This window comes from Agelaius phoeniceus, chromosome 1, assembly GCF_051311805.1.
Source record: "Agelaius phoeniceus isolate bAgePho1 chromosome 1, bAgePho1.hap1, whole genome shotgun sequence".
NCBI lineage: Eukaryota > Metazoa > Chordata > Aves > Passeriformes > Icteridae > Agelaius > Agelaius phoeniceus.
In genome coordinates, this window is record NC_135265.1 from 96568393 (window position 1) to 96581092 (window position 12700).

The 12700-nt window shown below is 36.8% G+C and overlaps 1 protein-coding gene across 2 annotated transcripts in view; it reads left to right on the forward strand.

The window, feature by feature from the left end:
- Positions 1–12700, forward strand: part of NETO1 (neuropilin and tolloid like 1) — a 79493-nt gene that overhangs the window by 48268 nt on the left and 18525 nt on the right. Inside the window, exons 8-10 of one of the 2 annotated variants that reach the window (XM_054634239.2) lie at positions 8010–8123; positions 10423–10981; positions 12164–12238. In XM_054634239.2, the coding sequence (XP_054490214.2) occupies positions 8010–8123; positions 10423–10981; positions 12164–12224 (734 nt within the window). In that variant the 3' untranslated portion in view covers positions 12225–12238. The remainder of the gene's footprint in view (positions 1–8009; positions 8124–10422; positions 10982–12163; positions 12239–12700) is intronic. The other variant, XM_054634256.2, reaches the window with a different exon arrangement.

The following is a 12700-nucleotide window of genomic DNA, read 5'->3' on the forward strand; positions in this document are numbered from 1 at the left end:
AATCAGTAAAAGGTAAACAAAAATCTGGTATAATCAGGAGGTGTCTGTTCATCTGATAAGAAGACTTGACAAATGAGTCTTTGTTTTCTCACCCACTGACTAAATGTTCATTTCATTTTCCATGATTGAAGAGTGATCTCCAGCCTGATTAATGACAGACATGCTACACCTACAGCTTCTTCAAAGAGCTGCTCCTCAGCAGACACACCTACGCTTTAGCCTAAAAGCAGATTTGTAGAACCAGGGCATATGGCATAAGAGAAAAACCCTCTGTATGCACAGCAGACAAGATGTTCACTTTCTCACCTCTGACTGCCCTTTGGTAGCACGACTTCTGTGCCCAAAACCCTGCACCAGAAACCCCAGACCAGAAAGACTTAATTCCTTCTCTTTTTGTCCCTTTGAGCTCAAAGTCTGTTTTTAGAGCCCTGTCACACACAACTTTCCTGATGAAGCACAAGTTCTATCATTCTTATTTTATTGTTATGAACAAAACTCATATTTGGACAGAAGTCTAAGGCCATGCTTAGAAGAATAGTGCCCAGTTTGATCAAGTAACAGCACTTAAGTCCTTGTTTACAGACTTGAAGAGAATCACCCAGCATGGGCAGTTCTTTAATGAGGAAGAGGGACTGCAGGTATGCAGTGCTAGGGACTGTGTTTTTGTGGCAAATCTAAGGGAAGTACTGAAAAAGTGAACAGCAAGCTGTTTAGTGAAACCTGTGAAGAAGCAGTTTCTCTTTGCAAGGACTTAGACATGTAAACAGATTGCAGCTTTGCTGGTTTTGCTCTCTGCTCCCACACTAATATTTTGAAAGGAAACCATTGGGATTGCCTTGTTACTGGTGAGCACTCATCTGTGATTTTCTTCCCTTCTGTGCTATTTGCAGCTATCTCTAGTGAAAAGCCCTCACTGGCTTAGCATCCCAGTGACTCTCTGACCCTGAACAAAATAATTCTTTGTGGTGCCCAGAGTGTATTAACAGAACACAGGCTGGAGCTCTGAGCACAGGCTCCTGACCTGCCATTCTCTGGTGTGTTTGTTTGTCAAAAAAAAAAAAATCCTGAACAAAAAACCATGAAACCACATATAGGTGTTTTTGAAAGACTAGATCATTGATCTGCATATGGTATCAACTGCCTGTAAAAGTTACATTTATCTTTCACAGAGCTGTCTGAAGGTGACTGAGAAAGCATCAGTATTAAGCCCATCTCATTTTCAAGTTTCTAATAGCTGTATTTTAACAAGCCTTTTGTTTTATTAGTGGCAAATCATATTCTTGTAGTGCACAGTACTATAACAATACTTTTATAATTTTAATAAAGCAAGTGAAACTGTCTCTCAATAAATATTTTTCCTTGAAGAGACTGATAGAAAACTTCTTTTTCTGTTTCAAAGATGGTTCAAGGAACATTTGAAGAATTTAAATTTTCCTTCTCTTATGGAGGAAAGAAAGTCTTATTTTTCATTAAAGAACAATGGGAAAATCCAAATGATCTGTACTTAAAGAATTCGTGTGTGCAGAGCATGATGCAATGAGCTATCTTGAGGAGAGGAGGAGTAGGTGTGAAATTTCCAACAACTTCAGAGTAAAATGTTTCTCACATCTAACCATTGTTAAGATTTCAGAGTTTTCCCATTCACCCTTAGGAGGAAGCGAGACCTTTCAAAGATGTTATGACAAGAAAGGAAAGGGAGAAAGGAGGGAGAGAGATAGGCCTAAAAATAACAAGTAGGGTAGGACATTTGTCTAAGATTATCCCATCCTGGCCTGAAATCCCTGCCTTGAAACAGGCCCAAAGGGTAAATCCACACAGTTCAATGAAGTACAGCATAGACACCCAAGCTGGCTGGCTCAGATAGTTCTCACCCTAGAAGCAAAGGAGCTGCACTAACTGTGGATGGTGCTGAGGAATAGTGAGAAGTACACTGGAGAAAGCACTGCACTGAAGAGGAGCAGCCAGGCTGCACACCAGTTCCATAACAGATCTGCTTTTAGCTCCAACTTGTAAAAATATTTTGGCCTGCCCATGACTGCAGTTGATATCCAGAGTATCCTGTAATGCCCAACACAATGATTCTTAATGCACAGATGTGGTGTGTTTTCTTACTTATGTAATAATATCACAATGATATAATAATTATTAATAACATGGAATATTTAATTTCTATGCTGCTTTACAAACTCTGTAATTTAAAGTATAAATTGGAATGCCTTACTTGTGACTATTTATTTTGTTGTCTGAGTGAAACTAGTATAACTTTTTTAAAATATAAATTATGACTGCTTCTATTTCATGTAGCTTTGTACGAATGGCATATGGAAGAACTATTAATAAATTTTATATTTCTCTGTCTTAGGGCTATTCAGGATTGCAATATAAGGGTTTTTTTATTAAATTTAAAGGTGTAGATTACATGCATTTCTAAAACCTTCCTATAGTAAGAAAATATAGGCTACTACATTGGTTCAGTTTTTAAGAATTTTGAAAGCAGTAGTAGGAAATTTAAGAATTTTTGAAAGCTTCAAATATCAAACAGAAGCTTTTTTGAATACTGTGGTGGAAACCTTCTGGAAGTATGAATAATATAACAGTATCCTAATTTGTGTTAGAAACAGAAGATATTTACATTCTTGGTAACAGAGATAGAGTTATTATTGTTACAGTTGGGGTTTTTAAACATAGGTTTCCTATACCTGAAAAAGACGGATAGCATGTCTAGTCCTGTTAACACACTTACTTATATATCTTCTAGGATAAGAGCACCATCTTGTGTTCAGTGTAAATGGCTGTTGCAAAACCGGAAATGTTGCATTATAATGAATTCAAAACTATAAAATTTGTTTGTATATTAAGATACAGGGTATTCTTACACATAGCACTCACATCCATAAAAAGAAAATATAATCATTAAAATAATGCAGAATGAAATTTTTTTATATTTTTAATACTGTATATATTATTTTATAAAAAACTATTATTTTATAAAAAATAATTATTGGTTTAATTACAAATTAGAACAAGAACCTTTCATAACATTTTTCTTTAATGAGTGATTTATTTAGAATATAGTATTTTCTTGCTGTAAAAATCAAAGAATTTATTAGAGACTTTATCAAAATATATCAAGTTGAATTAATTTTCTCAGTTGTTTTATAATTATTGGAAATTGTTCATCGTGCTGAATATGCTATCTCACTTCTAGGCCAGTACCTTGGTAGAGCTTGACTTAAGGCAGCTTTGAGACACAGGAGAAATAACACAATTGTGTATTTCCAGCTATTACTTTTAATCTAAATATGAAGTCAGGGCTTTTTTAAAGAGCCATGGAAGGACTGGAAGGGACTCCAGGATATGGTCTAGTCCAATCCTTTTGCTCTAAGCAGGGTCAGCTACAGCAGGTGGTTCAGGGCTGTGCCCAGCTGGGTTTTGAATATCTTTAGTGATGGAATCACCGCAACCTCACTTGGCAAAACAGCTCTGGCGCAGTGTTTGACCAGCCTCAAAGTAAAAATTATTTCCTGCGTTTAAAGGGAATTTTCTATATTTCTTTTAATGCTCATTGCTTCTTGTCTTGTCACTGGGCATTGCTGAGAAGAGCCTGGCTCTGTGTTCTTCACTCCCTCCCAGTGGGTGTTTGGATGCATTGACAAGAGCCTGCTCAAAACAGTCCCAGCTTTCTCAGCCTCTCCTCTCACCTCCAATATCTCAAGCCTTTAAAGGCCTTCATGGCCTCTTGCTGGGCTCACTGCAGACATCTGTGTCCCTTGTGTGCAGAGGAGTCCAGAACCTGACACAACACTGCAGATGTGGTCTGTACAGTGCTAAATAGAAGGGAAGCATCAAACCTCTCAGCCTGCTGACAATTCTGTTCTTAATGCAGCCCAGGAGAGTGGTGGCCTTCTTGGCCACAAGGGCACATTGCTGGCTCAAGGTGATTTTCAAGGTGACCTTATTGCATACCAGAACCTTTTCTGCAAGCTTGCTTTCTAGTCAGTCAGTCCCCAGCACGTACCAGTGCATGAAATTTTCCTCCCAAGGCACAGGACTTTACCTTTCCTTTTGTTGATCTGCTTGAAGATCCTGTTTGCCCAGCCCACTGAGGCCTCAATCAGTGGGACTTTTCAGAGGTAGTCAAGAGTGGCTTCACAATGATGTGAGTCACCTACTGGGGGCATCACAATAGAACCCGGGAGTTCATGTCTGTCCAGTTGACTGAACCTTCCCTAACCTCAGCTCCTTCCACTCAGAGAAGTCATATTTATGCTGGGATCATGCTGCCCTACTGCCACCACTTATATGTACCCTTTATATGTTTGAGGTTAGTCAGGAAGTCATTGTCCATCCATGACTGCTACCTTCACCTGATTTTCGGGCACTCCAGATATTCAACTGCTGAACTTGGAGGAGAAGATCTTACAGAATCAACCAAATCTCCTTGAACTTGTATCTTTCCAGGACCACCTCCCATGGCCTTTGTCCCCCCCATTCCCCTCAACAGTGAACTTTTGCTCTTCTGAGTCCCAGAATTATGGTTGTGCTTTTTGGTTTGTTCCTTCTTTGAAGCATCCCAAACTCCATCATCTTGTGCTCCTGACATTCACCTTCCCAACTGATTCTTGCTTATAAAAGTATGAGGAACAGCAGAGCTACCCTCATCAACTCTGTGATTAGCTGTGTCAGGAAGTTATCAATTCACTCTGGAAACTTCCTGGCTTGTTTGTACCCTGCTGTGTTGCCCTCCACAGATATCACATGGTTCAAATCCCCATTAGGACCAGGGCCTGTGATTGTGAGGCTTCTTCCATCTGCCTGAAGAAGATTTCATTGACTGCTTGTTGCTCGTCAAGTAGTCCAGACACAAAGTACAATATGGGTAGCTTTCCACTAATCATGACCAAAAAGTTACTCATTTCCTCACCTGGGTGAGCTCTCTGCATTCCTGCTCTCCTCTCTTATAAAGAGGAGCATTTATATAGGGATGGGGAAGACCATGGAATGATAGAGGACAGCTTCTGGTGTGTGGAGAGGTTTGTGCTGCTTTATCTAGATGAAGTTAATGATAGTAGTAATTTCCTTTTGTGAAAACATCTCCAAGCTTGATGTCACATACTTCTTGATTCCACTATCATGCTGGGTTCTGTAATAGCTTTAAGACTGCATAAGGACCAGATCCATCTTGCTGTGAAAGAATCTGGTTTACCATCAATTCATTTATCTTTTTTTTATTACTAGAATGTCCTTGATGTAGCATCCCAAGACTCTTTTGCTGAGCCTTTTTTTTGGGCAAGAAAGCAAATTTTTCCAATGTGTAACAGGACTGACAAGTTTTCAGTTACCCTTTATACTTTTATTCATTTTGACAAAATACTTTAATTAGAGTAGGGAAAACATATTGACTTCTTGTCCAGTTTAATCACTCTGCGTTCATGGGACCACAGAGAGAACCTGGCTATTTTAATTTTACAAACATGAACAAGGGGGGGCTGTTTGTCATTAGTTTTCTGAATCTTACATTTGGGTTTTTCTCATGCTAAGTTTGCTGTAGTGGTTCTGAAATTGCTTTGCTTCTCTATTCATCTTGTTTTGACATTTATTCACATACCATTTTTTTTCCCTCCACCATTCAATAGCACAATTTAAGAAAACTTAAATTTTCATTCTTTTTTCCTCCTTTCTCTTGCTTTTTGTTTCCAGATGTCCCTGTCACCTTTTTGCAGAATTATTAATTTTTAAATCTGAAAAAAAGTCTTTTTTATTGCTCTTTATTTTTCTCTCATCTATGAAACATTTTCTAATATTTTTTCATTTGATAGAAAAATCTCGCTATTTCTTTTAGTGCAGAATAAAATAACCAATTGACATTGTTTTTTTCCGGTAGATGCCTCTCTTTCTTTGTCTTATTTTCACTTCCTTGCTACCTTCCTTTTGTTCTTCTTTTCCACTTATCACCACTATACTTCTGAATTCAGACAGCACTATGTCCTTCTGACTTCACTTTTAAGATTCTTCATTCCACTCTGAAGGTTTTTTGGCATTTTGGTCAGAGTTTTTTTTGTTTGTTTGCTTGGTTGGTTGGTTTTTTTCCTGCAAATGTTTATTTGTTTGTTTTTGTTTTTAATATTTCCCCATTTTTCCTGTGTCACTCCTTGAAGTTTCTGTTTGATATTTGGGTCTTTTTTTTTGGTACACTTTGTATTTTGAATGGATGCCTCTTTAGATCTTCTTAGGTTTCTCACTTCTTTTTACTCAGAGTAGGCAGTGAGACTGTTTCTGCATGTGGGAAACATCCTAAAAGATCCTCACCTTGCCTGGAAACAGGGACTGCAGCTAGAGTGTGAAAGGACGATTATGCCTTTGATGTGTTATCTACGTGATGTGTCACATCAGGATGTGGCACAGCATCCTCCGGGCTCAGCCTTCTTTGTCCCCATATGACAGCAACAGATAGATAAGGACTGTCCCTAAATATCCTCCCTTTCTAATATTCACATTGCTCTTCTGCCTAGCATAAAGTAGAATCCTTTCTGTAACAAACTTTAAACGTGATCAGGCTCCCTGCACTTCAAGAGATGGTATACCAGATTTGAAAACAAAAATTGAACAGTGGACAGGCTGCTTGATGTTTTCTGGCTAAGAGATACAGTATATGTATAGTGTTTTACTGAGTGAGTGGTTGAATATTTGGGGTGTGCTTTTTGATTTTGATGGCATTTATTCTTTGCTTAACACACCACAACTGCTCCAAATATGCCAGTTATGGATATCTTAACTTAAACACTTATTGGTAAGTACATTTATTGACATGATCTATTGAGTCATACAAATCCTTTGTTTTGTCCTTCGTTTGCAAGCCATTAAACCATTCTCTCTGCTATTCATTTATGTTGTCATAGGAACTGCTTCTAAAGTTGCAGAGGAGAGCAATTTCCATGAAGTATCAAACTCAAAGTATCAGTAATATCAGTAATAGGAGCATCATAACTGCTTTCTGATTAGCTACGATCTTAGTTTATTATTTATCTCTCCCTTAAAAATAATTATAATAACACTTTTGGGTTGTTTGAAATAAAAAAAAAAAAGGAGTTAATTTTTGATAATTTAACACTGACAAAGTTTGTAGCTCTTTTAAGTTACAGAAGTCTTTCTTGTTTAAAGAAGAGATATGAGGAGTAATTTATCTCTACTATATTATGCACTTTTGGAGCAATAGCTGCACAACCCCAACACCTAATGATATCCCAATACTTCCATAAACATCACAGTTTAGCAGCATCTTCAGTACCTTCCAAAGGCTTTCAGGCAGTTTCTTCACAGTAATAATACATGGCTGTCAATGACACCATTTTCCTGCATCTTTAATCTGCATGATTCTTCTAGGCCATAGGCTACAGGGACACTGAAGACTGTTGTGCTTCCTTATCTTCATACTTGTGATCAAAAAGGTGCTTCTTAACTGTAGCCTTTTTTATGACTAAAAGGTTTTTAGAATAATTTTACTTTCTCTGTGTATAAATGGTCAGACACCATTGATATGTGCCGTCAAGTACATCTCTTCTTTGAGTCACAAAAGTTTTCTTATAAAATTGAGGTTTCGGCAAAAACTTTAGAAGATGTCACTCATTGGATCAGTCTGGGATACAGTTAACTCTTTTCATAGCAGCCCATAGGATGATATGTTTTGGATCTGTGGTTAAAAACTGTTGATAACACATCGGTGACTTCCCAACAATATTTAGAATCCAACCTGCTACATGCAGGAGAGTCATACTAGGGGAATGTTCAGTCATTTTAGGCAAAACTGAGAACCTCCTGCCACAGAATAATAAAGAGTTTATGGCTTGACTGCCCTCCATGTTGCATGTCAAATATTTAATATACAGAAGGATTACATGTTGTATAGCTTTGTCCTATTTTAGAATACGTGTCCACTCCTAGATATGTTTGTAGAGGAAAGCTGAATGGTTTACTAATTTAATATCATTTATAATTTCTTTCATTTTTAGCCCCTTGTGAAGCCAACACATTCTTTTGCCACAGTAATATGTGTATAAATAATACACTGGTCTGCAATGGACTCCAGAATTGTGTGTATCCCTGGGATGAAAACCACTGCAAAGGTAACATGTAGAATTGAAAAAGTTGTCATTTGCACTGCATGAGATACAGTATATAATCTTCAGTTTCTTGTTAAGTATGTGCCAAATGGGTGAAAGCTCAGAAGAGTAATTTAGAGAGAGCATATATTAAGCAATAGAGGAAATGAAGGAAGGTAAAAAATGCCAGTGGATTTTACTTTCAGTGTTTTCATTTTTTTTTCTCTGATGTTGCATTGGTTGTGTCCTGCTGTCAGTTTATGGACTTCTGGGAGGCTTTCTGATCATTTGGTCTCTGCTTTCCATACAATCTAAAGTACAATTAAATGTAATATTTTGGTTCCTGTGCCATAGTTGCCTTTGTAGTGGAGTAATATATGACTAGCAGGTGTCTTTTAGCTGCATGCTATGCCCATAATAGTCTTATAAAGGAAGGTGAAATTAACACTGTAAGAAAGCAACCAAATCTACCTATAATCTAGTGACATTGAAGTGTAAGGAACAAGCTTGTAAATACTACATCTGGGAATCAGATGTCATTTTTATTTCATAGGCAGGGAGTGATGTTCCTATCCATGTACTGACAATGGTTTCTAAATATTTCTGTAGTTCTGTTACAAAAAACACACAAACAAGCCCCAAAACAGCATCTGTGTTGTCTTCAGGGAAAAGAGCTTAGCAAACTTGTATTGCAGGCTAGGGAGACAGTTCACTTCTGTCTTGTATCCCCCTGTCTCCCCCCTACTGCAGATTTGTTCCTGAAAGCATGGGATATGCCAAATTTAGGAACCAATCAAGAAAAAAATTCAGAATGAAGTGGATTAGCAGTCAGCCCATAAATCTACTGAAGCCTGTAGAATCCTGACAAGTATTGAAATAGGGTAAAACACAAATGAAAACACACACTTCAAAAGAACACAGCTAAACTGTGGCATAGCATAATATTCTTCAAAGAAACTAAACAGACAATTGGGAAATTATTATTCATTCTCTTCACAATAGAGGAAAACAGAAAACCTTCATCACTCTTCAATTTCCAGAATGATTTTTATCTTTCCTTCGTCAAGTATCTTTTATCAGGTCTTGTGCATTTATCCTCTCTTGTTTTTCTGACTACAAAAAGGAGGTTTGCTGATTCCAGCAAAAATGTTGTTTGCTGCAGTGTTGCTTTTCCTAACTCTGCTTTTTCTCCAGAGTCTGTGTCAGTCAATTAGAGAAACACTGAGTGAATCTGCAAGCTTAGACAATGATCTGCTGAAGAGTTAAGTTTTGGTAACTAGGAGATTTTGAAGAGATGAATGCTACTGTTTTGGTGCCAATAATTTCCATTTCAAAGGCTTTTTCTTAATTCCTTTTATATGTCCTGGGTTGCCAGGAAAAATTACACTAAACTGGGTGTTGAAACGTAACCACAGTCGTCTTGCCGTGCCTGAGAGAGACTGATGCAAACACTTTCAACTTGAATTTCTACAAGGCTCAGTCACCATCTTGTGCCTGCAGCCTTGTGAAAGCCAATCACAGAGAAAGATGCACAAGAGGAGGGGGAAACTGGTTTTATTTTATTATTTTACTGCATTTTTCTGCCTTATTCACAATGCAGAATTTGCTAACTAACTTATTAGAGGCTCCTGAGCAAAGGGTAGTAGATATGATCTACAGCCTATGATCTTTTGGATTTTTATGCCTATTTAGAAAGGTTTTGGTAATTAATGGGGGAGGGGGGGAACAGAAATAACTTGCACAAATTTGTTTTTTTTTTCCTGTCTGAAATCTAAATTTGAATAACTTTTCTATTTTCTCCTGATTTAGCTTTTTCATTGATTGCTGCCAAAATTCCCACTCAGCTCACAAATATTAGACTTAAATCCTGTAAAATCTTGTTCTTTCATAGGACCTAATGTCCTAGCTGCATATATTTACTGGGAGAGAGAGAAAATAATGAAGAGAACATCTGTAAAAGTCTTGGGGGCATTAGCAGCCAAATGGAGTTCAGAGGTGACACTGAAGCCATCTGCTTGTTATGGTGGCTGTTTTTTATAAAAAAAATTGAAATAATTATTTTGTTTAATTAAACTTGCAAGATATCCTGAATAAATAAGTTTCCAAGAGAATAGGCACATAAAGGACTTGTGTATTGCTTATTTGGCTTTCACAAATATCTGATTTCTTCCCCTTTTCTTTTTTGTTGGTGAGATTGATTAAGTGAGCTCAGAACTAGACTAGGCTCAGCCTTGCAGTAATCTGTGAAACCATCAGAGTTGTTTTTATTCTTGAACTGCAATTAATGCCGTGCTTTTTTTTTTTTTTATTCCCTGTCGCACAGAAAAAAGAAAAGCAAACCTATTGGACCAACTTACCAATACCAGTGGGACTATAATTGGGGTGACTTCTTGCATTGTGATCATCCTCATTGTTATCTCTATTATAGTACAGATCAAGCAGCCTCGTAAAAAATTTGTCCAAAGGAAAGCAGACTTTGATCAAACAGTTTTCCAGGAGGTGTTTGAGCCTCCTCATTATGAGTTATGCACCCTTAGAGGGACAGGGACTACAGCTGACCTTGCTGACGTTGCAGATGACTTTGAAAATTATCATAAACTGCGGAGATCCTCTTCAAAATGCATTCATGACCATCACTGTGGATCACAAGTGTCTAGTATTAAGGGCAGCCGTAGTAACCTCAGCACAAGAGATGCTTCTGTCTTGACAGAAATACAACCCCAGCCTGTAAAACCACTTGTTCAGCCCATGAACAGGAGAAACATCCTTGTCATGAAGCATAGCTACTCACAAGATGCTGCTGATGCGTGCGAGATAGACGAAATTGAAGAGGTGCCAACCACAAGTCACAGGCTGTCCAGACATGATAAAGCTGTTCAGCGGTCAGTATCAATAGATTTTTGATGAAGACTAACTATTGTGTAAGGACTTGTTTGCCCAAACATACTCACTCTTTGATCATTAAAGACATATTTTCTTTCTTCTTTATTTATTGTTTAAATTTCTGTTCCCTGATAGCACATGCCATTATATTATCTCTTTCTGTCTCTCTTTCTCATCTCTGCTCCTCTTTCCTGAAGAATCCTGTATCTCTGTTTTACCTTTCAAGTTTCTTTCTTTCTTTTTCTTTTACTGTTTTACATATAACCCTAAGCATACACACACAGGTCAACAGAGAGCAGGTACAATTTTTAAAAACCAAAGAAGATTGTGTGAATTTATATTTTTGGAACAGCCACATTATATTTCCTTGTTGTGAATTTATATTTTTGGAACAGCCACATTATATTTCCTTGAGGTGGCCTTGAATATCACCCACTGTTGGTCTAACCATCTCTAAATAAATTCATCTATAAATAAAAGATACTTGTATCCATTTTGACGCATGACGCAAGAATGAGGAACACAGTCCTGGGGCAAGGAAACCCCTTTCCTCATGGCACATTATCTTTTCTATCATGAATGACAGTATTTCCAAAACTTTACTGTATCTGTTCCATTATTGATCACAGTATTTTGGTTTGTCAAATAAACATGGATAAACAGATTAGAACATGAGACAACATAACGAACACATATATATTTACATATAAAAATGAATTAAAGGGAATATTTCTAATAAATAAAAAAGAAAAATCAAGCATAATATTTTTAATGAAAGAGCTATTTCTTCTGTATATTGAAATTTGAATCACTGTAAATATGAATGATTAAAAGTTTACAAGTAAAAGAAAAAGAAAACCAAAAAATTTATGAACAATTTATTTGAAAAAGAATGCATAACTCTTTTTTAATATATTTGTGTTTTCTCTTGCATGCATTATCTCTGCATTTCTTGTTTTAGTTTACATGCCCTCCATATTTTCTTTGCACATTAAGGCATTTCTTTTAAAAAAAAAGACAGATTTTTGGTTATTTTAATCCAATTGCATGCCTATGTAAATTACTTCCTGCATATTTATCAGATTATCAAAGTGTACTGTTTATAAAGTATCTATATGCATATATTTCTTTTCTTCTATGCAAACACTATTATTTTGAATGAAATAGCCATAACATTCCAGGTTCTGCCTCATTGGGTCTCTAAGCAAACATGAGTCTGAGTACAACACAACTAGGGTCTAAGAGAAAAACCTGAGGTAAGTAAACATATCTATACAGCAATTGAACCATCTGTTGCTTTCCATTTTATTTGTTACATTGCTAAAATGCATATTAGGTCTCAAATTGTATGTCATCTTGTATGGAAACAGGTTTGAATTTTAAAAATACTGAAAGCCAGATGACCACTTTAGCATTGTAAATGAAACAAAATCTGCTAATTCCTTATTCTTGACAGAATTGCAGTCAGCCCCTAGCAAGAACTGTCTTAATTCCAGCTGCATAATAGAGTCATGTGCTTTGCATGGCTTTTGCATTTCATTTATTTATTTCTTAATTATTATTTATGGAAATAAAAGTTAGAGCCCCAGCATGTGAAATAGAATGTAAAACCTGTCCATTTAATTCGGGTCAGTAAGATGTGGAACTATGTGTTTTCAGTTAATTTTTTTTCATCCAATCTTGTGAAGTGTTGGGGGAAGAGTGTGTGTTAGTACTGA